Below are 25908 nucleotides of genomic sequence, written 5' to 3'. Positions count from 1 at the left end.
CTAAAAATGTATTTTACTGCCAACTTGAAAAAATAGGCAGTGAAATACTCCCACTGCAAAATCCTATCTTGAACACTGGTTCAATCAGTCACTTTTAAAACAGGGCGTCTTGCTGTTTCAAGCTTTAGGGACAGAAACAAGTGAGCAACAGCTGATGTGAAGTTAGTCCACTCATATGTGTGATGTCACCCACGATGATGTAACAAAGAACATGGTAACAATTGCCAAAACTCCAATTCCTGTTGGCTGATGACTAGCAACTACTTCAACATTTCTGAAAAGCTGAAGAGGTATCTTCTGATTTACAAGCCCTTACCTACTGGCACCACTTATTTTAGGGATACATTTTGAATGGTTTCAATTGGAATAATTGTATTTAAAGGGAATGTAAAAAAACTAGCCAGTGGTCCATAGTATTTTAATTAGAGAGGCATCTTTTAATAACTATTTGCAGTTCTTAAACTTGAAGTGATTGCATTCCATTCAATGGATTAGAAATCGCAAGAGATGACAATGGCAGAAGTTGGGGATGACTGCTATTTCTATTTTAATTCTACTTGCACTAAGGTATTGTATACTTTTTAATTGCTTACCTTCTTTAATGTCCTTATTAGATGAGTTATCCAATTCTGTTCAGGGTACAGCTTATGTACATTAGTCTAGTATACATTGCTGCACTATGTATTTCGTTTTTTGGGAGAGAGTGTCTAGGTTACTGTAAAAAACCAAGAAAAATGTACTGTCTACAGACTAAACATGAAAAGAATATGACAAGAGTAGTTGAATGGGTGGCCTTAACATACATGGAACATTAATCGTGCCCTGTGTAAGTTATTTTCAGTAATTTGGAACTCCACTTCCTTAGGTTACTGTAATTTTAAATGATCTCGTAATTTTATTCCACAAGAGGATTCCAGAAGGTGGTGAGGGTGTAAGATATAACAATTAAGTTATCCAGATAACGTAGCATGGCTTCTGTGATTAATTTTGAATTTCCCAATATCATAAGTGTGATGCATGCTCAAGTAACCATTGGATAGAACAAACAAAGATGTGGGAAATATTAATTATTATCCCACAAACTAGAATTACAGTTGTATAAAGGAAACAGGTTTATTAACATAAGTACTTATTAACAGGTACAGATTTTGAAGAATTCTTCAGATACAAAATACAAGACATTTCAAAGGGGTTATGACCAAATGGATGATCTCAGCTATTGTATAACAATTTAGTTGATTCTGAGGCTACTTACAAGGATCACCAACAGAGTTGTGGTCTTTGCCAGACTAAAACATTCATAAGTCACCATACCTAAAAGTAGCAATGTAGTCATTACTTAAAATGAGGTCATAATACATAACATTTTAAAATGTTGAAGTCTGGTGAGGTGGGCAGAGCAATGGGAAAGTAAGGGGGTATAGTGGGTATAGATAAACAAGGGGAGATGAGTTGACAGGTTCAATAACATAGAAACTACATATTGTGCTAAAATACCTCAGTCATTGGACTTTAACATGCTGTTAGTATTTGCCGAGCAGTGGCATTCTGCATTCTCATGTTGATATTGAGGGTGTCACACATGTAACTTAGATACAACCTCATCATATATTAAGTGTGCTCTATTTCCTGTTTCATTGGTGGCTCAATCATGAGTTGGTTACCTTAGAATATATAAGACAAAATGCAGTGTCAAAATAGGTAAAGAATATGCATATACCAATGGGAATTTTCTGGAGCTGATATCTAGAGAGATCTAGCAGACAAGGTTTATCAGCTGGCAGGTATGGGATCAGTAAACTCTGAACTATGCTTTTGATGTCTGGTTTTCCCATTAACCTTTGTAGTTCTTAGAAACATTATTCATAGCCTGGGAGATTTGTTTTGCCTGATGAGGTATGACAAAGGTGGATGAGGTGTCAAGGGTGAACAGGGAAGCTGAGTTGACAGGGGTAATTTGGGTGGTGGTAGGATGAGGGAAGCTGTCAAGACTGGAGAATCCTTCAAAGGATATGCAGTCACACAAAGTCACCAAACTCTATGAACATGATAGGGAGCAAAGGAGCATCGAACGGGATGGGAAAACAGAAAAGGAAGTCCCAGAAGCAGACCTTGACGGTAGGTACTTCCATTTGTCAACTTTATGCCAATGGACTAATATTCTCTTAGCAGGGTATTAACATTTTCAATGATAGGATAGCTTCACTAATCTGTGTATGGGCTTGGAAGGCAAGCCCTCTTAGCATTTTGAAAATCTGTATTAGTGGCATAGGTTATTTAAGGTTGGAAACCATGGAGTACATTTGAAGGGTTTAGCCCAATAGTATATATCCCAGAAGCTTACTTGTATATTTTTAGAGACAGACCCTACTACCAGCGGTAATAAAAGGGTATAGCTGAGAACCATGTGCACACTTTTCATGTTTGCACTCCTCAGATATTGACACATTTGTCTTTGCATGAGGCTATGCTATAATAATTTAGCGTTGCTTGATGAAAGTGTAACAAGAGGCTAGTGTGCAAGCAGTGGGTTCATAGTCAGGGGTATTCAAATGAGAAAATATCCCTTTACTTAAAGTGGAACTCTAAAGACGTGTATTTATATTGATTCTTAAGGACTGGGGCACTAATCGCTACACAGAAGAATGATTTCTGTGGGAAAATGTGAGTTATCTGTAGCCTACTATACTTTTTATTGAAGCAAGAGAGTATACTAAAGAGGGTTTGGCACAAATGTATATTGTGTTTTAGAAATTGGACCTTTTACAAATTTGACTTGGTTCACCATCAATCTCGCCTTTCACTTTTTTGGGTGGGCAAATATTGCAAAGGAGGGAGAGAAGGTGAGGAGAAAAAGGAACAGACAGCAAAAGAGTAGTTGGAAAGTGGGATCATGGAAGGGAAGAATAAGAGGGAGTTGTAGGATTATATTTAAGAGGTTTTGGTAAAAGAGGGAGCAGATATTTCCACTAGCATAACCAGTCATCTCATAAGTATAATGCATTTAATTGAGTTGTGAAATGATGCATTTAATTCAATTATGGCTATTCATGATTTTCTACACTTAATGAAATATGTTCATGTGATTAGCATTGTTAAATGTGAAAGAAACGCGATTGTTATGTATCATTTAAAAGGATCCACTTTAGGAATATTGTTCTAGTCGTCTATGCTATAACCATGACGGTTCCTGGCTACAAAACCGTATTTGTATCTAGGTAGATGGAAAAAGAAATAACTCTGTCCCCAGACAGGGACTTTGATTATAGTAATTTATTTCTGAACCAAATAGCCCTATCCAGTGGCTCTAATTCCAGGTGCCTGTTTATTCATGAGTCAGGCACAAATTCGATCTGCCTAAAGAACTTTCAGGCAGTTACTTTTCTTTTTCCTTTTTGGCGCAAATTTTAGGTGCCTTTAATTTACGAGTCAGACATTGAACTCGATTTTGCTTGAATAATTTCCTGGCAGTCTCATCTCTCTGACTCACGAACCAGTTCTTGTTTCAACATACTGAATCCTTTACTTATGGACAAAACACAAACTGAATCAGTGTGAGGAAATAGCTGGTTGATTTAGTACCTATGGGTACACATTATCTACATAGGTGCTACTATTCGGTTTTAATCAGCTTGACGAAATAGCTGGCTGTCACAGTCTTTTCTGACTACAAAATGGAAATGTTTTTTTCTGATGGTATTATTTGTTCCTTTTTTTGTTTCATTTAGGTATTTGACACTAAGTGTACAGTCTCATGTGTTTCTTGTTTCTTGCTAAATCATTGTCCATGTTCATATTTTTTGTACCACTTGAGATTGTTTAAATAATTTGCAACTGTGTTTTGTTTCACGTTGTTCTCTTACCAAGCAATTAATGTCTGATATCTCTACCTAAATTGTGCTAAAATATTGAATCAATAGGATAAATTACTTTTTGTTTGTACACGTTGGGCCTTCTGAGTATTTCCTTTTGGTATTTCAGTTCTTCAGATTTGATCATTTCTTGATTAATTGGGCGTGACCACTACAGGCCTTGAATTATATGCCCTGGTTACCTCACCCTTTGGTAGCAGTTATTAAAGGTAATTTCTTTGTGAATCATCCCTGCAGTTTCTTTTCTTGCTATTTGCTTTTAGGAAATTCGACATGTTTCATTTAGGTAAACACATTTTCTCCTTTTGAGATTCACAAAGACGTTACCAAGAGTCATTTTGAATTAATCCTGAGGTGAGACTATAAGATTCAAAAATATGTTAATGGTTAAAAATCTGATGTATTCCCGATTCTTCCCTGTTCAAAAGTAATTCAGGAAAGAATCGCAATTGCCTCTGATAACTTCTTTGAAAATCGTCTCTTTCTAAGATTGATGCAAGAATACGTCAGAATTACTACCAGCAACTTCGTTGTGAATGAACCATGTAGGTTTCAACATCTCTGCTCTCTTTTCTTTGAACATCAGAGCCTGTTGCCAATATTCAAATAAGGTAGCAGAGTGTTTTCCCGATCACAATGCTTTTTAAGCCACATAACTTTAGTGTGTTCCCTTTTACTTCATCAGTGAGCTTCATTTAAAATTGTTGTTCCCTTTTTAGTTGGCAGATATAGCCTGTGCACAATAGTGTTCTGGTCTGTTTGTCATTTTATCACTATTTTACCACCACGTATATGGAATCTCCTTTTTTTTACAGGATAATACAGTTTTGTACTTACAAGATTTTGATGAATTATGCTGGGATGGCTATAGACATTGGCACATTCCTTATGCTGTATTCTTGCCTAGAATCAATTAACCTTGCTATAACGTTTAGACACTGCAGATTTGCAATTGGGCACATGCCAGTATTGAGTATCGTGAATAGCTGCTCCTTATAATCGCCAACCATTATAATCCTGAGGTTTTTAAATCGGTGTGTTGTTTCATATGCGGATTTCATACTGATATTTCCGCAGGTACATCTGCAGTATTTTTGTTGTTGCATCTATCTCAATATTGCCCCTTTAGGGATATTTGAAACTGAATCTGTCTATAGGATTTTTTACCGGACACATTCAATACATTTTTAGCATTGTTAGCCTTTTTAGCCCAAGCCTTCCAATGACATGTATAATTCTTTTTCTTGAAACGTTTATTGTTTTTTTTTCGAAGATATTATGGAAGTGGATCTAGAACCCCGCCCAGATGTCAATCACTGCTAAACTGTTGGTGCCGTCCTGGTTTGCTGCCCTTTTTCCCTACTTAAGCAGCCCTCCATCCTCTTTTTCTTTGCAGTTGTTGAGTAGGTGCAAGTGGATCTAGGACATTTGGCCTAAGCCCCACCCACCATCTTAGCCCTGTCTCTTCCATTCTGCTCATAACTCTTAGATCAAAGGCATCTCTCGCCCGGGTGGCTAAAGTGAAAGGCAAACAAAGAAAAGGGGAATTCCTGTTTGGACCTATTCAGACTGGGAGGACCAAGGGTCCCAACCCCTGCTCAGACAACAGGTAAGCATGCACCGACATGTCTTTGCTCCCTCTGTTCCCACAGGCCATCCCCACCATCACCATGCAATGCCAACGTCAAAGACATTGCCCCTCCTTTAAGGCATGGTCTCCGCAATGCAGCACTCACCCACACCAGCCTCAAGCCCATCAGGACTACCTCACTGTCCACAACATGGAAGTTGATGCTTGCCAACATCCGCTCAGCTATCAGCCATGCCGCAGACATCGCTGACCTCATCACTACAGACAAACCTGATGCCATTTTCATCACTGAGACCTGACTAACACCCACCTCCACCCCCATCTTAGACGTCCTTGTTCCTGACAGCTACTGCATCCAACACAGAAACCGGCCGAACAATTCAGAAAGAGGCCTTGCAGTCCTCCACAAGACCTCCGGGCCCTGCACCAGACTTGACGTCGACAACATTGGCTGCTTTGAAGTCCTCTCCTGCCACTTCCAGCTCTCCCCGATGGACACAGTCACATTGCATCTCATTTATCTGCCACTCAAACCAAACACTGCCTTCACCTGGGACTTCACTGACCTGGTCACCACCATGTCCCTCATGCACGCCAACAACATCTTCCTAGGAGACTTCAACCTCACAGGCAACAAGGACACCAGGCTGATAGAGGAAGCTCTCCTTGGCCTTCTCGACATACTGAGCCTCACACAGAACACAAAAGACCAAGCGCAGGAGTAAGGTAAAACCTCAATTTAATCATCACCGCCCAGCTCTCCTCTCCCGCTTGACTGGTCTGTCCACCTGGTCGTGCCTTTCAACATCCTGCATACCACCCTAGTCAAGCACTCCCAGCAGAAAAACATCAGACAAACCTTCAGGTCCTTCACAAAGTTCCCGGTGGACACGCACATAGGAGATAAAATGGGCCTCATTACGACCCTGGCGGTAAGGGGTTTACGCCAGCGTTAGCTGCGCCGACCCCTTACCGCCAATTACGAGGTCCCTTAGCGCCATGGAGGTTTTAACACCCGCTTTTAGCGGGTGTTAAAATCCATGGCGCTAAGGGACCATGGAGTTAATTACGCCACCGTAATTTACGGTGGCGTAATTAACGCCTTCCCCACTCCCATTATGCCCTATGGGGCAAAAATGGGAATGGGGAAGGGTAAATGGGGATTGGGGACTTACCGCCCCGCCAAGGTCGGAATGGGGCGGTAAGTCCGCCAACCACCATGGCGTAAACATAGTTTACGCCATGGTGGTAAAGTGACGGCCCAGGCGGTAACTTACCGCCTGGGTCGTAATGAGGCCCATTGCCAACCCCCACCTCACATGGACCAAACATCCCCAAACGAACTGTGACTCTACTGGAAGCACTATAAACCATTTCAGCCTCCATCATTTGACAAGCGCCTCTGAAACAACACACCTGCAAACCAAAACCGTCAGCACCCTGGTTCATGCAAGAATCTCAGCAAAAAGTCATCAGGAAACAAGAGAAAACCTGGTTCCACTCCAGGACTGTATCCAACCTGGTGCTCCTCAAGGAACTCAGAGCAACCCGCCGATAACTAATCAACACACCCAAGGCCTCCTACTATCAGAACACCATATCATAAGCCGACAACAAAAGCAGAGCCCTCTTCAAAGCTGTCAAGCACTGCGTCAACACGCTACTCAACCCTGTTAGTTAACGCTCCATCGAAAGATCAACTACAATCAACACCTTCTTCATCAACAAAATCAGAAAGATGCATCAGCACATAGACACCAGCTATGCATCCAGAAACCCACCTCATGTCCCTCCTCGCAAAATCTCCACACCCTGGATAACATTCAAGAGACTCTCTACAGATGACATGGTAGAAACCCTGGCCCCTCTCAAAGCCACATTGTATACAGATGACATCCTCTCAGCATCCATACTCAATACCCTCTCCGCAGAAACTCTCCTTCCCTACCTAGAGATCATCATCAGCACCTTAACTCAAGGCACCTTTCCATCGACCCTAAGAACAGGACAAATCCTGCCTCTACCAATGTAACCCACTCTGGATCCTGATAACCTAGGTAAGTATTGCTCTATCACCCATCTTCCCTTCCTAGTTAAGATAATTGAGAAAATGGTAGCTGCGCAACTGCAGCAACACATCAACACCAACTACCTCCTCCAAACCTACCAATCAGTGTTCAGACCCAGATGCAGCACAGAGACAGCAAACAAACAGGTGGTCTATGACACCCTCAACATCCTTGACAGCAGCCACCGCTGCCTCCTGGTTCTACTCAAACTCACAACTGCTTTCGAAACAGTAGACCGCCAGCCGATCACAGATAACCTAAATCGGTGCATGGGGATCAGCGGCCTTGTCATACGGTGGTTCAAGTCCTGCCTCGCCAACCACCGGCAGTTTGTTCTGATGGACTCCCAGATCGCCAATGCTACCATCACCTGGGGTGTCCCGCAAAATTCCATCCTCTCCCTAGTGATCTTCAATCTATACATGGAGCTGCTTGGAGCCCTCCTAGCCACACACAACATCCACATCCACCAATCCGTTGATGACATACAGCTATACCTCAAGATCGATTCCATCAAGGGCATTCATAGGCTCAATACCTGCCTCTCGCTGATGCAGTCTTGGATGTCGAGTGCATACATGAAGCTCAACCCCTCCATGACCGAATTCCTACTCCTCACCAACATCACTGAGCACCCAGACATACAAACCTGGCTATTAAAAATGAACCTCGAAGGCTTCAGAGCCAACCTCACCTCCTGCTGCATGTCCCTCGGGTTCCACATCAACAAACACCTCTCCTTCAAAACACATACCTAAGAAAACTTAATATCAGCTCCCTCCGGACAGCTTCAGATCCACCGCTCAAGCACTGGGCATCTCCCACTTGGATGTGGGCAATTCCCTCCTTCAAGGCCTCCCATCATCCTCCATTGTGCCCCTGGAGAGGTGTCATACACGCGGCTGCCTGCCTAATCAAGGTTCTATGCAGATACAACCATATCCCCCAGCCCTCAACGACCGTCACTGACTCCCACTGCATGTACAAATTATCTCCAAGTTTTGCTGCATCATCTATAAGGCAGTCACCCTCATGTCACCCTGCTACCTCACAGAGAAACTCAGCATCTCTGGCAGACAGCACACCACCATAAGCCAGGACACGTGCATACTTGAAATCCACCTCTGTCAAAAGGAAATGACCAGAAAACAAGCCTTCTCTGCCTACGCCCTAAGACTTTGGAACCTCTGCCCCATCAGCATCAGACTCGCCCCCACATTCCTACAATTCAGAAAATAACTCAAGGGGGTGCTGTCAAGCAGCTGGCCCATGGAGATGTGAGTCTCACAAGCTCCCCCAAGGCCGCCAATATCCTTGTGAAAATATCCTGTTATACCAACTTAATCCTATCGGTCTCTATGGCAATCAGTGATGGATTGCCCCAAATGCATGCTGTTCGCTAACAGGGTGGACCAGGGGCTGGAAGACCCAGTCCGACATTCACAAAGTTGGTCCAGTGTGCAGACTCCATTTAGGGTTGGCGGTGATTGGCAGCCTGAAGAACTATGGTCTGAAGCGATTCCTGGGAAAAGGAGTCTATGCAGCACCAGAACATATATGCCTCATTTGCCTCACTGCACAAGGGTAGTGAGGTGTGTCAACTGTCTGCTGTATACAGGCTGTGGCCCACCTTGCAGCCCCTTCCTAGCGGGCCTGAATTTCCAGTGTGAGCAAGGAGGAGCTTGGACGCGCTTCCAGAGTGCTGACGAGGTGTACAACATTGATCCTGAAATATTCTACAAAATTTGTGACAGAGAGCAGAGGAGGAGTGTGGAGATATTAAGGACTCTTTGGGTCAGAGGAACCCTTGGTGTAGGAGGGGGTGCTGACCTTGATCCGAGTGCTAGGACCCATAAAGTCTCATTGCTGTCATCCCCGGTGACCAAGGACATCCTGGAAGACTTTTGACATCTACTTGGTTTGGTGCCACCTGGAGTGCTTTTCACCACATGGGAGAAGGCCCTGGTGATTTGATTTATTTATTTATTTATTTATTTATTTATTTATTTATTATTTAATAATATGCTTTTAACAATTAAAGTTTTGCATATAAATCATAAAATCACATACATTGTACAACTCATAGGCCTCTAGAAAAGTTAATACACCGCCATTAAAACATCAGTATATCATTTGATAGCTCTTTTAAAATATCTAAAATAATCACATAGAATTGAATTATATAAAAAATTAAATTCATGTCATTTCCATCAAGTAATCTTCACCACATATCTAACATAATACTCTTATACATATTATTATTATATTTCATCAAGTGTTTACTTCGTAGCTCATCAAGGCTATCAGATTCACATATTATATGGTATGCTGTTTCAAGAGTATTCACTCCACATAGTCTGCAATATCTAAGATCTTTATGAATGCCAAGTTTGGCCCCCAGAATTACAAACACATTACAAATATTGAATTTGAACATCAGATACCAACGGGTCGTGTTACAATCTGGATATGCACACTGATAGGTTGGTTTGTTTTCCCTCATAGCTAAATGGCCAAGGAATAGTACACTATTTACTTTTGACCCCAGGTTTGCTAACATTTGTTCATGATCCAGATCATAGATCAGACTTTTTAGATTCTGCTTAATCTGTTTGATCGAAAACAACATCCAGCTAGCACTATCATTCTTAATCCACTTAATCCACTATCACCTGGTGATTTTTCTGCCCTCATCCTCTTCCATATGGAGTGCAGTGGGTGCCCCTAGCATACCCTCACGACCGAGGCCCTGAGAACCTGCCTACTGGGCGCCTCAATGCCAGGGGTGTGTACAGTGTGTGAGGCTCCAGAGCGGAAGGAGTGGGGAGCCTAGAAGACAGAGCAGCAAGGATTGGGAGGCCGCACTGAGCTTAAGCCGCGGCACAGACACTGGGAGTCGCTGCTGGGTTTACTGGTGAATTGGGGAAAGTGCCTACAGAACTGGGTAACACAGTGCCAGGTAACCATCGCCGGGGGCCCAGTAAGGGGTAAGAGCCGGGCTTGGAGATCGCCTCTGAACTTGACTTACCAAGGCACGGCACTGGCCACCTGACTCTGCAGTGGGGTGGACCTTACAGCATTGGGGGCTCTGCATTGACCACTAGTGCGGCCCTCCAAGGGCCAGTAGGCATCAAGACTAATCTTCTGTCTGAGGCCGAGTGAATCTGTGGAGTGGTGCACATAAAGGATGGCGAAGGACTAGCGTGGAAGCAGCCTCCCAGAACAAAATGGACCACTACACAGTACGTGGCCCCCTCCCTGCTTTGTGATGCATGAACCACAGGAATCCAGCCCTGGAGTGGCGGGTGGCGATCTCCAGCTCTCCCTAACGGATGTATTAAGTATGATTGGGGACTCCAAATCCTCTGTGTAGGGGACAATAGACGGCCTGGCAACAGAGGAGTCCTTCCTTTGGCAAAACCTATGCCAGCTCTCTTCATGAGTGGGGGAGGCAGTACAGCACAACCATAACTCAGAAGATGCACTAAAGAGGATGGAGAACCAGCTGGTAACTGTTTCACAAAAATATAATGCCCTGGAGAGCAACTGTTTCGCAAAAACATAATGCCCTGCAGAGCAGGACAGGAGGCAGCAAAGGCTGATCGTGGCGCAACAATCTTTGTATCCTTGGGCTGCCATAGAGGGAGGTAGGGCCCAGTATCGAAATCGTTCTAAAACAATGGCTGGTAGACCTGATGGCGCCGAAGAACCTTTCGAATTTCTCTTCTATCACTATCATTGCACAGCTGCTCTGTTACAGGGACCGTGACACAATCCTGCCATGTCCACTGACATGGCAGGATAATCTACAGACATATGATGACATATACTCTCATAGACATAGACAGATGACATATAATCTCTCGGCATCAAGTATGCCCTCTATTTCCGGGCACAGCTTAAGGTGTACTACGAGGGAACGGTCCATTTGTTTCATAATCCCAAGGAAGCATGGGACTGGATGGAAACCTTTGTTATATCCGTACCACAGTCCAGATCACCCCGAGATCACTCCAGGCTGTGTCCTGACCGGGATTTCTCCCTTGCTTTGTCTGAACCGCAGGAGTCTGACCTACCCAATAACACTGGCAATGTTCTGAAACATGCAGGCACTGGGTGAAAGGGAAGGAGTGGTCCCCCCCTCCACTGACATGTCAGACAGTAGTTTGCTGATTGCCGTAGGTTTATAACTCCTACACTTGAAGTTATTGTTCATGGCGTGCCCCAAGTGGGGGCCTATAAGAAGTTCTGGCTGTTCTTGTAGCGCCCCGTCCATGGTAAAGCAGGTTTTTGTGTGCTCTGTTAGCACAGGGTTTGGGCGACACGTGCTTCTGGTTGGGGGGAAGTGAAGGGTGGGTTTGGCGAGAGTGTGATGTTGGGAAAGGTGGAGGGGGGTTGTTAAATTGGGTGGCTGTGTGGTTTTTTGGGAAGCTTTGGTTCCTGGTTGCTTTGATTGGATCACGGTGGGGACTTCAATGATGTCCTGGATGATCGCACCTGCGGGGTGGCAATCCCGGTGTGACTACAAAACTGTCCACCTGTTTGACCACATTGGGTCTTAGCGATGTCTGGAGGGACTTACACCCACAAGAACGTGGATACTCATTTCACTCCGGGGCCCACTCCTCAACAACACAGCTGGACTACTTCTTCCTCCCTTGGCAGGATGCACATAAGGTGATCTCTGCGCGGTTCCTGCCTTGGGATCTCGCACCACTTGTTGCTGCTGATGGAGGTCTGTAGTGACAAAACAATGCATGCACGAGCTGGCGTCTAACTGGGTATTTTTTGGGGTTCCCCGAGTACATAGACTGCATAATGTCCAAAACCACACAATACTAAAGCCTTGACAGCGGCTCAGTGGATAGCTCTGTGGCACTCTGGGAGGGATACAAAATGGTCCTTAAAGGGAAAATGGTCTTGTGAGTTACAGCCCAAAAGAAAACCCAACTTCAATGGGTGCATGAAGAGGAAGACGAGGCCACTAGGTCGGAGGCCACATATCTGATCTTGGGCTCTCTCAAGGCACATCAATCACTCCTCAAGTCCAGAGAGGTACTCTTCAATATCTCCCTGGATAATGCCAAACAGGCCCATTGGGAGTCATGCAGTCACATTAATGAGTCAGGTGATATGGCAGGGAAAATGCTGTCATGGCTTCAGAGGAGGGACAATGGTCACCGGCAGGTCCGGATGGGTAGCGTGGGTGAGGCAATTAGGACAGACAAAGGCATAGCCAAGGCATTCCGACTACTATGCAGAGCTGTATCAGGATCTGCACGGGACGCATGGACTGCGAGATACTACTGTACTCGATAACCTCGCCCGCCCCAATTGTCAGGGTCCTAATGTTCGCAGCTGGAGGCCGATATAATGGAGGATTAAATCGCTAACACTAGTACTCAACTCCACTTCGGGTAAGCACCTGGCCCCAATGTCAACCCCTTATTTAATTTGTTCCATCATTGTAGAGAGCTAGGCACTCTCCCCCTTGACCTTCAGAAAGCTAGCATAGTGGCCTTCCCCAAAAAATCCAAACCCCCTGAACTCTTTGGGCCATATCAACCGATCTCACTGATCAATGGGGAGGCCAAGATACTTGCCAAGGTGCTTTCAAACCATTTGCTGCCGGTTATCTCATCTCTGATTCACCCCAATCAATGCGGATTCATGCCTGATGAGTCCAACCAGATGAATATCGGGCAGCTGCATTTGGCAACTGAACAGGCCACTGTCATCCGGGAACCCTTTACGCTCCTTGCAGTGGATTTTGAAAAAGCATTTGACTCCGTATTGCGGGATAGCTCATGGGAGATCATGGGCAAAATGGGATTCAGAGATGGCTTTCTAGCCTTGGTCCCCCTGCTTTATGAGTCGCTGATCACTGATATCCGGGTAAATGGGACGACCTCTAGTACCTTCCTGTTGGGACCGGTATATGGCAGGGATGCTCGCAATCCTCCTTTGACTCTTGCATCATAACGTGCTCAATTTTGACTTCTGTATCTTGGCTGTGTTATTCCACCTGTTTGTTTTTGCTCCTTAACACTGAATTTGTTGGGTTGCATCTGTTCAGCCTACTCAACCTTTCTCAGTCTTTCTCCCTCTCCCTGCCATTACCTTCTCCCCTCCCACCCTTCCCTCACCATGATCTATGCACTTCTCTATCAGAATTACCACCATGATTAGTACGATAATTACTGTTTGTCTTTCCCCTCTCCTTCCCTCCATCATTGCCAATGTCCTTGCAGAAATGTCGTTAGGCCTAGTAAGATAGTCATGACTTGTTCCTCTCCCTTCTTCACTTCCCTTTCTTTCCTTCTCCTATTGTCATTGTCCTTGCACTATCAAAAAGGTCATCAGGCCTAGTATGATAGGCTTGACTTGTTCCCCTCCCTTCTCTCCCCACCTTCATCCTTTCCCTCTCCTGTTGTCAATGCTCTTGCACTATCAGAAATGTCGTCAGGCCTAGTACGATAGATCATTAGCCAGTCTTAATGTCTCAAGGCCCTGTAAGAATGTTATTGCATTTTCCTTTGCTCCCTCCCCTGCCTTAAAGCGCTTTGAAACACATGTGTATAAGCACTATACAAATAAACTATCATATCATTAATCTGTTGGTCACAATTGCCATTGAGCCATTGGCCGCGCAGCTTCGGCAGGATCTGACGTGGGTGGGCTTCAGGTGGCCAATGGGTGGGGAAGACAAGGTCTTGCTATACGTGGATGACTTGCTCATATAATTGGGTATCCCAGCCCTCTCGTGCCGATTTGTGACACAGCGGCACTGTAGTATGAAGTCTACAGTGGACTGCGAGTAATAATCAATCCATACTTTTCCCGGCCCAGGGAATGGATTGAGCGATCCCTCCATGCTGTCCGTATCGCGTGGAACAGGAGGGCTTACAGTACTTAGGCATTTGTGTTGGCCTAGTCAACGCACAGTTTTTCGCCCATAATCTCTGCACCATCACTGATCACTTTCTTAGAGACGTCCAGCATTGGAAGTCTCTCCCGCTGACTCTATTGGGAAAGGCCGCCCTATTCAAGAGGCTCACACTGCCTCATTATTTACATATTTTGCAAAATGCCCCTCTTCAGATTTGCCAACGAGAATTTAACAGGATAGACTATGCCCTCTGGGAACTTCTGCGGGGCGGTAAACAACAACGGACTGCCCTTACCACACTAAAGCGGTCGGTTTGGGAAGGTGAAATCCGGCTGCTGCAAGTCTAATCCTATTACTGGGCGAGTCAACTGGCGGTTGTTAATGATTTGCTCCCAATGGATGGAGGGAGTTATTCCACTTCGCTTCTTATGATGGCAGGCACGGCAGACCTCCCCCAGCTAATGATTCATCAAATGGCATAGGTTTGGAGGGAGGCTCACAAATATATTGGCTGGTATAAGTTGACCCTGGCGCAGCCATTCTGGGAGAATGCACTGCTGCCAGAAGTGAACAAATTGCCAATACTCACAGCGTGGGTGGAGGCCGGTATCCAGACGTTTAGCGATGTGAAATGCGTGGGGGAAATTGTACCATGTACGGAGCTGCAGCTAACATAGGTGTTGTCTGACGCAGCACATTATCATCATCTACAAATAATTTATGCACTGTGCACACAGATTACAGACCTACCAAGGATTCCACAATTCTCCCCACTTGAAAGGAATGTTCTCCTGGAACACATAACCACTAAGGTCACCTCCACCCTATACCAAGCAATCTTCGGATTCACGATGCAAGAGCTGTCCACTCTCAAAACCAGATGAGAGGCAGATGTGGGACCTAAATAACCTGAGTACTGGGTGGAGGCCCAGAGAGGTTGTTTTCTCCAAGTACCGCATGGTGCAATCTAAAATCCTGCCTAGTTTGTATTAACCCTGTGTCTCGCTTCGTTGGGGTCCAACGGTTAGCTCTGCCTGAGGTGTGTAGGTGGATGAGGGTACCTTCTTTCACATTCTATGGGAGTGTTTGCGATTTTGCCGCCTCTGAATGGCAAGCTGTACCAAACTATCGGTAATACTCAGTAGGGAGATGCCCTTGGACCCTCAACTATTACTGTTGGGAACGTGGGGTGAGAACTCATAAAACCATTCTGAAAAATAGTTTCTGTCAAAAGTGGTGGGTTTAATCAAACGTAACATCGCCATGAAATGGCGTGCCCCGGAGCACCCCAATATGGACAGTGGGGGATCGATATTGACATTTGTATGTCTCTGGAAAAGCACATATACACTACGTGGGGATGCCCGGAGAAGGCAGACAAAATGATGTGTGTCACGGACACAGTGACTGATTGTATATTGTCATGACATTTTCGACCTGATGTGACCAATCATGCTTTTTTTTAAAAAAAAATGAACTCAAGCCCCACCTCTTCAAGGAGTCTCTCCTATTCAACACCTAGGCCATAACGCCACCTTCCGTGCCACCTGTCTCACTAGACACCATCCTTCCATCTCTTTGCCATCCTGTAAAGCTGTACCCCTCCTCTCTGCCCTGCTATATCCTACAACCGCTTGAAGGTGAGAGGCCCCGCAGACCTGCCAGTGAACTACCACCAGAGTCAATAAAGGTACATCCCAGGAGGGAATAAGACCAAGACCAAGTGAGAGTGATGTCAAAGGCTTTATCTAAAATTAGGGCAAACAGAATCTACTATGCTCATGCCGAGAACGCTCTGCAGAAACCATGTTGCAAATTACTTTTATACAGAAAAATCGTCATTGAGTTGGATGAAGGCCTAGGGGACACATGAACAGTTGGGATTGGTCACTAAGAGGAGGCACCTATAGGTGCTATATGGTTGACGATGGCTGATTGGTCCATGGGTGGGTGGTGAGTTGACATCATGATGGGGTGTGCTGGGTCAGAAGTTCATCCGGGCTCATCTGTCCAACCTCTGACGACTGGACACATTTCATCCTGGCCCTGTCACATTTTGCCCTTGTGGCTACACATTCCCATCCGGTCACACATTTAATCATTTTGTTTGGCAATAAGTTGCACATAGAAAAACAAGGCATGACTCTCCAATACTGGACACCAATTGCGTGCCTCTTACCAAGGATATCGTTTTCATGTAAAAACACATAAACATATTTGGATATCGGGTTGGGGGCATTTCTTCATTATTGACAGGGGGAGGCAGGGGTATATGGTTACTGCGAATGGATTTCAAGAAACACATTTCATCTGTGGACATATCTTTTCTTCGAGGGCCTTTCTGATCATGTGTCTAAACAACATAACTCTGCACTTGGACAGGGTTTTCTGGAATGGGCTTAAGGCCCACCTACTGAGGTCTTCGGTTTCGCATCACTAAGAAATGGCGGGTCTTTTACATTTACATATAACAGGTTACTGCTTCATGTGCACTTCGCTGCTTCTGCACTTGAAAGAAACACCCCATGACATTGCTCAAACTTCATATGCTTTTGGGCAATCTCATAACACAGGAACAAGGGGGTGGTAGGAAAGGGATGGCTGGTGCACAGTCAATATAACATGAATAGCTAAGTTCGCTCAACAATTCACATGACTCTGTCTAATGATAATAATAATAATTTGGCATTTATATAGCGCTACGAATCCTCAGGTATCTCAGCGCTGCTTATTATTATCCACGGTGTGTGGTGCTCATTTATCGACCTCGGAAGGATGAAAGGCTGAGTTTGGCCCCACGGGGATTCAAACCTGCATTAGCAAGCTCTGCACGGATGTCAAAGCAAGCGCTCTACTCGCTGTGCCACTTGACCAGCTTAGATATGTCTAGACGTACATTCTGCATTATTAACAGCGAGGTAGCTTTGTGTGAGTTTGCATAGGTCTCTGGCTCGTTTACTCATTACGGGACTGCACGTTAATCATACTGGCATTTAAATGTTATAAGTGAACACACACTCTGATTTCAATAGAACAGGCTATCTTAAAAACTTCTAATACCTACGTATATGTATTTACACTGTTATGCTCATTGGTTCATTGAAGGTGTCAATGGGTTTACATGTATTCCAAATACAAAGCAGAGGGCCTTCGTTCACGCACTTAAGTTAGAAAGGGAAGATACATTTGTCACTTTAAAAGTCTTGCATGTTGTTGACTCTGCTCCGGGGTACACAGCACAGGGATCAGGTGTCTATGGCCCAGGTCTAAAGGGTGCGGGGCAGGTTTTACGGAGACAGATAGCCCTGGCCTTCGCCTCTTCCCCTTGAGCTGCCTCTGAGTCACTAGAGGGAGTTTAGACGGCAAGTGATACAGTGCAGATTCTGTTGCTTTTCTGCTGCCAGCTTTCTCATGGGAACCAGGCAATTATGCGGACGGCAAGGAGGCGGTGGCGGGGGAAGCGCTACACTGACTGTGTTCTTCCAAAGATGGTTGCAGGTTGGGTTGAAATCTGAACACCCTCTCGCCTATTTGCAAAATGGAGCCCGTGCGGTACAAAATGGAGTCTTGACTTAACCTTATAATGTAATATATAAGCATGTGGGAGTGATCATAGGTGTATTTGTACGAAAGGGGTGACGGTTCCCTGAGGTGTTCCCACATGAGTGCCCCAAGTCCGGGGCCCTGGACTTGAAGCAGACATGACTGGGCCCACCCGGGAAGCATGGGAATAACGGAGGGGGGATTGAATGTCCTCTCCTCCCACTCACGCTGTATATCTGTTGTGTTGTCGCCTCTGAAAAGCACGCCGTTATGCATCTGTACTGTTGTATACCTCTGTAAAGCACTTTGTTGTGTATCTGTATTATTGTACACCTCTGTAAAGTGCTCAGTTGTGTATCTGTAGTGTTGTATACTTCTGTAAAGCACTCTGTTGTTTCTCAAAGGTATGTCCACGCTCAAAATAATAATAATAATAATAATAATAATAATAATAATAATAATAATAATAATAATAATATTGATTACATTTAGTCTTTTTTATCATGTACCATATCTCTTCCAATATCTTGCATAGTGTTTGCGTGGGCTATTCTATTAACACAATTGTATCACAGAACTGTGAAGCTGTGTTACTCCGTTGTAACCTGATGGATAAATCTGCATGAATTTCGCACCAAACAAACGAAAAGTTGATTTTGTAATGTTATACACCTGTGGAAATGTACCCTCAAACTGCTTGATTAAAACAATTCTAGTTACTATTCCCACTTTAATGATGTCAGTTTTAAATGTTAATAGATTGTACTTATGTGCAAAACATGCATGTTTCGATAATTTGGTTATTTTATTATGCATCATGACGATGATTTGCATAACAGAGGATGCACATAGGACTATAGCTGGAATAAAGTATGGTAACTTGCACACTTGGCACATGGCATATATTTTACCAATGCATAAGGCTAATATGTTAAAATGCTACACACATATGCTTATTTACTTACCAACCACATCTTACATGGCCATGTGGACGTTTTTTAACTACTTCATTTTGGTCAATATAGTGGCGGTTTTTAACATAGAAACATTGCATTAAATCTCAACTTCCCCTTTTGTGAACTGGCACATCCTTCATGGGATTTCCTTTTTGGGAGTGTTTCCCCCATTATCATTGCTGGTTTATGGACAGTCTCCAGACACTCCCATTGTGCATGTCAAAACTGATGAATGTCATTGTTCCACCTTTTAAAGCACCATATTGTTGTTATTCAATGTGGTGTAAGTGGCACATGTGTGATGCCCCCCAGCATGTAATCCTACATATGTTGACAGGTTGCAGGGCTTAATTAAAAAAATATATATAACTGTCCTACCCTGCAATGGCCTCTTTGTCACAGAAGTACAAAAATAATGCTTCATTCTCTGTGTGAGAATGTATTTCCCTGCAGTGGTTTAAAAGTATACTTACGTTTGAATGGTGGGGATTGGCACTAGAATCTAGAACTAGAATTTTCTGGTGATGCATTCCAAAGTAATCCAGCAATCCATCACACACAGATGCACCTACACCTAATTCAGGCATTTGTCAAATCTGTTGCCCTGCCGAATTGCTTGCACTTCATGACTGTGTTTTATTCAAACTTAGTTGCCTCTAATACCTGTTACCCACGCTGCAGGGCTGATTTTTCCCTGCTTCCTTGACATTCCATATCTTGGTGTATGTAAAATGTTTTGCCCTAATCTGGTATTCCTCATGTTTGTTTGAACTTTCAAATGTGGGTATTTTTAAACTCTGCGGCCCTCATTTAAATCGTGTTTAAAATACCTGCTTCCTTTGTTCCCACTTGGCTGCTAGGCCACCTGGTGAGTTCTTTGGTGTGCTGTGCAGCTCTCTGTCTCTCTCCCTGCCATGGCCATCTTTATCCCTCCCGCTCCCTATGGTGCTCTCTATCTCCCCTATCTATTGTAATTGATTCCTTATCACCTATCCTCCATCTCTTTCGAAGCCTGGAAGGAAAATGTTTAAGAAGGCTCTCCTCGTCTCTAACCCTGGTCTGCCAATTACTGACATATATGCCTATGCTTCCTCTGGGCAGACTCACTGACTTTGTCGTTCCCTCCCTTGACCTATGTCCTCCCCATATGGTTTTTGTCCACTCCCCTTTCTCTTCCTCACCCATCATCATCCAGGTGCATCATGAATGTCTAGATGAATGGCACTATCATGGCCCAGGGCTCTCCGCCTAACCTCCTCCTTCTTGACAGACGTCTCCCATCTCTCTTCAACTTCATTCTCCTGCCACTGCTCCATCTTCCATCACCCTATTTCTCCAGTCGCCTTCCTGTGCCCCTCCTCGAAAAACCTTTTAAGGGGGCAACTATCTTCACTTACTTACACTCAATTCTCACCCTGCCCTCAAACACTCCTCTGTCATCTGTCACCTCCTTGAAGACTTTGTCCTTGACATCCTTGTGCTCACCGAGATATGGTTCAATGCCAACTCTGTCACTGCATTTGAAAATCTTCTTCCTGAGAGCTACAGGAACCTCTCCAAGTCCAGGGCCAACCAGCCTGAAGGCGGCATGGCCCTTGTCTTCCCTTAATGGATCCCTGCCTCTATCAGACCCATTCAATCCTACTCCTCCTTTGAATGTCTTGTCTGCAAGCTTTGCATCTCCCCTACCCAATCGATCACTCTCGCTACCATCTACAGGACTCCTGTCACCTCTTCTTTCCTGGCCTCTACACCTAAGCTTCTCCTCCTCAGAGACTTTAATCTTCATCTCGATTCCCCCGTTGAAGCCCTCCCCTTTCCGCATCCTCTGTGACTCTTTCTCCCTTACCATTCTTCCCTCCGGTTGGACCCACTCAGCCGGGCATACTCTGGATGTGCTCATCTCACTGACCTTTCTCTCTCTAGCCCTCTCAGTACACTTGTCTCTTGGTCTGACCATTCTCTCCTCTCCTCCCCCCTGGAGCTTCTGGGCTCACCAGCTAAGCCTGTATCTCCACTGCCAGCCTCCTTCGCCATCATACGACCCATGAAGCGAGTATCAGTAGGTGCTTTTGCCAGCTTTTTTATCTCTCACCCTGCTCCTGCTCTCGACTCTCATTCTGACTCAGCCCTTGCTAACCTTCACCTTACCATTTCCAATACCGTTGACATACTTACCACTGTCATGAGCATCTGCATGAAGCCTGCAATCGTACCTGCTCCGACCTAGCCTTGCTGAAAAACAAGTGTAGAGTTGCGGAATGGAAATGGTTGGCTTCTCACACATCCTCTGAGAAACTGGCTTGTCGCCTGCTCCAAAGGCATTACAGACTCTTCATCTGGTCCAAGAAGTGGGCCCGCATCCAAGCCCGCCTCTCGGGGACCTTCAAAAACACGGCTGAACTTTTCAAAATCTGTAAGGAACTTGCCAATCCTACTGCAGTATCTACTTCTCCTCTTCCTTCCCAGGACCTCTGCACGGCCTTGACCTCCCACTTCACAACAAAAATCCAGGACATCCTGCCTTCTCTCTCCTCCTCACTTCCTCCTCCACTTGATCTCAGGCCTTCCTTAGCCCCTCCGTTTCCTTCCTTCCTAATCTCCTTCTCACCCATAGCAGCGGATGATGTCACCAAGACTGTTTGCTCGGTGAAAGTCTCCTCCAAACAGGGGCTTCCCCGCTCCTAGAACTATTAAGGACAATATTACCGCCCTTGCTGCCTCTCTGTGTGAGTTCTGCAACCACTCTTTTGCCACTGGCTCCTTCCCACAACCTCTCAAGCACTTCCTTGTGCACCACCTCTTTAAAAAATCTGTCTGCAGACCCTTCATGCTCGGCGAACTGACATCCTATTTCCACTACCCCCTTCTTGGGCAAACTATTAGAGAAGTTGGCCATCTCCCAACTAACCCACCACACTGAAGCTGTTAGCTGTCTCCATGACCACCTGTCTGGCTTCATAGCAGCCAGAGGCACTGAAACCGCTCTCCTAAACACTTTTGATGACTTTCTAATCTCAACTACTGCTCTCCCTTTGTTCTCATCGTTCTGGATCTGTCCTCTGTCTTTGACACTGTCAATCATGCCTTCCTCTTAAATCGTCTCTGCTTTACTCTGAGTATCACAGACCGGGCACTGGCTTGGTTGACCTCTTTCCTTTCGAATAGGCCCTCCCAGGTTCAAATGGACCCTTTTCTCTCCTCTACCTCACTCTCTACCTGTGGCATCCCTCAGGGCTTTATCCTCTCGCTGTGGCTTTTCAACATTTACCTTGCCCATCTTGTCTACTTGATCTCCACCTTCTCTCCTTTTCCAGTGTTATGCTGATGACACACAGCTTTCCTTTAAGCTGCCCTCCTCTACCTTCCCTCGTTCCTCTCTCATTCCTGATTGTCTGACTCCGATTCAGGCATGGTTCGCTGCTAATGATCTCTGCCTTAACGCCAGCAAGACTGAGATCCTTCCCATCAGAATTTCTTGTCCTTCTTTTCCCCCTAATCTCCGGCCACTTTATTTAGGTCCTCTCCCATCACCCTCTTGTGAGGCAAAAAAACCTGGATTCACCTTCGACTCCTCTTGCTCCTTCTCTCATCATATGGTAGACCTTGCCAAGAAGGCCCACTTTCCGCTCTACCTCAATATAAGGTTTCTCCCTTTCCTCACCTTCCCCCAGAAACTCAATGTCTCCAGAGCTCTGGTTCTCTCCAGGCTGGACTACTGTGACAGCCTCAATATGCCTCTCTCTTCTCTCCGCCCTCTCCAACCAATCCATAATCGGGCTGCAAGACTTGTCCTTGTCCTCAACCCCAGTGACTTCATCTTGCCAGCCCTAAAATGTCTCCACGGGCTCCCGATGGCTACAAGGATCAAATTCAGGACTCTCTGCATCATCTACAAGGCTTTCTGGGGCCTGGCACCATGCTATATCCAACTTTCTCTCCCTATATACCTCTTTTCTACAGTCCTTCTGTCCTCTAGCTCAAACTCCTTGCAGGTCATATGTTTCGCTAAGCAGCGAGTAGGGGCAGATCTCTTTCCTCGGCAGGAGCCTCCCCCTGGAATGGCCTCCCTGCCCCTCTCAGACTTGAGCCGGATCTCCTTAAGTTCCAGAAACTCCTCAAGACTGTCCTCTTTTCCCCCTCCCTCTTCCCGTCTAATTCCCCTCTGCTGTATGACCAGTTGTCTGGTCCCTTCTGAGTCCTACAGGGGCCATGCCCTCCTCCTACCAGTCTTACGCAGTACCCCATTAACAGCACTTGCCCTCGGGCACCTTCCCCTGACTGGCCTACTGAGACTGGTCCACCCCTGCTCCTCGCACTTTTATCCTTACCCCTGTCACTCTGTGCACTTGCCCTCCATGGGCTCCCCTAGGTCTTACCCTGCCCCCTGCACTTGTTTACTGCACTTGCACGCTCTATACCCTATTTTCTTTTTGTTTGTTCTCCCTTGTTCCCCTCCCCTTTTGTCTTGTGGTGCCTGGAAACACATTCTGCTTTATAGGCGTCATACCTACGTCCAATAATTAAAATAAATACATTTGCAAATCACTTTAGTCTGCCCAGGATTACATTTTTTAAAAGTGCTACTAAAGCACTTACTTTCATTTCAAATATTGTATTTCTTCTTTTAGGTTTGATTATTTGCATCCCCTGTTTCATAAATACTTTAAATATATCTAATTACCTTTTGAATGCTCCAGCATTTTGAACTCTCATCACTTTCACCAGAAAAGTCATTTCTAGTTTCATGTTCAAAAAGAAAAATGTATTTCTGCAATTTTAGATACAATGCTCTAGACATTCTTTTTTTCTTCTTGGGGGGCTTGTTTAGGCAATATAAGCCAAACAGTGGTTTGATTTTATTCTTTTAAAGTTTGCATACAACACTAAGTTTATTATTTTCTTTTGTTAGGGCTCCCTCTGTCAATTCCGCCATTGTGAAGCAGCCCTTGGGAGTGAGTCTGTATGCTCCGCATGGAGGGAGGGAAAATGCCTCCTTCCTCACTGTAAATCTAGACACATGGAAATACAGGTGAGAGCAAATACCTCTACATTATTATAATGCCTATCTTAATGAAAGCCACACTTTCATTCATATAATGCATTGTAAATTACATCTCTTTCCCCATTAGCTGTTTTTGATTATTCCACTCTTAGCATTGGTACATTTCTATGAACATGGTGTAGAAAACTGATTTGACATATTCATTGTGCTTTTGTTTTCTTTCCCCCTTGCATATTGGTGTATAGATGCTATGTATGTTTTTAGAATGCTAAAAATCCCATTAACTATGCTATACATTTCTTATCATGCTTTCTAAAGTTTTCATGGCCTCAAATGATATATTTATTTTAACTATTTAAATAGCGCGGACAAGGGACAAACACACCTGAGCACTGAATAAAACAATAATGTACACTCATCAAACATAAAAACAATGAACAAAAAGACAGCAATAGATTTCAAATACAACATTAAAAAGAAATGTCAAAAATTAAAAAGGCGGCGTTTCAAAGCCAAGATTTCAGTGCTTTTCAAAAGTTCAAATAATGACGGATTTATGTTATGTTTATGTTTATTGAGTTTATATAGCAATTCACGCCAAATCACTTTACATATAACAACAAGGATACAATAACAGTAGAAGCAATTGCAAAATATGATTCAAACCAGTAATACAGCAAGTAGTTCAATTTGCCAGTGAAGATAAACAAGGGAAGAGGGGTTGGAGAGGGGAAGGAAGTGGGGAACAGGAAGTGGAATAAGCTGAGGGCGAGAGAGGAGGAGAGGGGACTTAAGAGGAAACGGAGCAGGAAGAGAGAGGTAAGAAGAGGAAGGTAAAAAGGGGGAGAGAGGCGAAGGTGGAGGAGGGAATGAGAGTATCAGGGAGGGGAGTGGAGAAGAAGAGATATTAAGGAGAGAAGAAAGGAGGAATAGGTGTGGATCGAACGGATAGAGAGAGGAAGGGAGTTCCAGTGGGGGGGCAAGGAGCTGAAAGGAGCAAAAACGAGAGGAGGCGCGTGGGACGCTGGAACAAAGAGAAGGAAGAGGTCTGCAGATCGGAGAGAGCGGGAGGGAGTGTATAATGAGATGAGAGAGGAGATGATATGGGGGAGCAAGATCATGAAGAGATTTAAAGATAAGACAGAGGAAGTGGAATTTGAGTTGGGAATGAAAGGAAGCAAGCCAAGATGAGAGAGCAAGGAGGAGATGGAGTCGTGAGGAGAGAGAAGACAGAGGATACGAATGGCAGACTGGCAGAGGGATTTGAGGGGGGCAAGATGAGAAGCAGGGACTCCAAAGAGGAGAGAAGAGCAGTAGAAAAGACGAGAGAAGAAAAGGGAGGAGATTAAAAGTTTAGTGGCGTGGAAGGTGAGAGAGGAACGTACTTTGCGAATATTGAAAAGGGGTTAGTGACATGCGCGAGAAGTGAGAGGAATATGGTGGGTGAAGGAGAGGGAGGAGTCAAAGTAAATGCCTAGATTACGAGCATGGGCAGAGAGAGGAAGATTAGAGGAGGGAAAGTGAATAGAAGGAGGGGGAGAAGGAGGAGGAATAGTGTTGGAGGGGAAGAGTAAGACTTCAGTCTTGTCTGTATTGAGAGAGAGAAAGTGGGATGATATCTAGTTTTTTTTTAAAACTTTTTATTGGTGGTCACAACAGTTACATAGCACCATTCTCACATCGAACCTCGCACAATACACAAGGACACATCACATGGTTTGTTAGTTCCATATAGGTTACAGAGAATCGTCATCATCAGAGATCATGTCACACAAGTACATTCTAAAGGGGCCCCAGATGTCTTTGGGCCTACTTGTCACAGGCTGGGTTCATACAAATTGTTCCTCAGTTCACGTAGGAAGTGGTTCATGTTCGGCGGTGTGGAGCTTTTCCATGTATGTAATATGCATTTCTTGGCCACCGCACATGAAATGTTGAACAATCTTCTAGTTTTTTCTGAGAACCTGCCAATGTCCCCATTTC

At 44.7% G+C, this 25908-nt stretch overlaps 1 protein-coding gene across 10 annotated transcripts in view; it reads left to right on the top strand.

The window, feature by feature from the left end:
* Window positions 1-262: 262 nt before the first annotated feature.
* The window catches only part of C12H12orf50 (chromosome 12 C12orf50 homolog), an 826751-nt gene continuing 801105 nt past the window's right edge, over window positions 263-25908 (top strand). For 6 of the 10 annotated variants that reach the window (XM_069627747.1, XM_069627743.1, XM_069627744.1 and 3 more), the window contains exons 1-2: window positions 1951-2118; window positions 23833-23952. In XM_069627747.1, the coding sequence (XP_069483848.1) occupies window positions 2041-2118; window positions 23833-23952 (198 nt within the window). In that variant the 5' untranslated portion in view covers window positions 1951-2040. Of the gene's footprint in view, window positions 568-1396; window positions 2119-3981; window positions 4082-23832; window positions 23953-25908 lie in introns of those variants that run through there. The other 4 variants (XM_069627746.1, XM_069627748.1, XM_069627750.1 and 1 more) reach the window with 3 other exon arrangements.

Source organism: Ambystoma mexicanum, chromosome 12, assembly GCF_040938575.1.
Source record: "Ambystoma mexicanum isolate Mex_15411 chromosome 12, UKY_AmexF1_1, whole genome shotgun sequence".
Classification (NCBI taxonomy): Eukaryota; Metazoa; Chordata; class Amphibia; order Caudata; family Ambystomatidae; genus Ambystoma; species Ambystoma mexicanum.
Note: the sequence above shows the minus strand (reverse complement) of the source record. Positions and strands in the feature narration are given on the sequence as shown.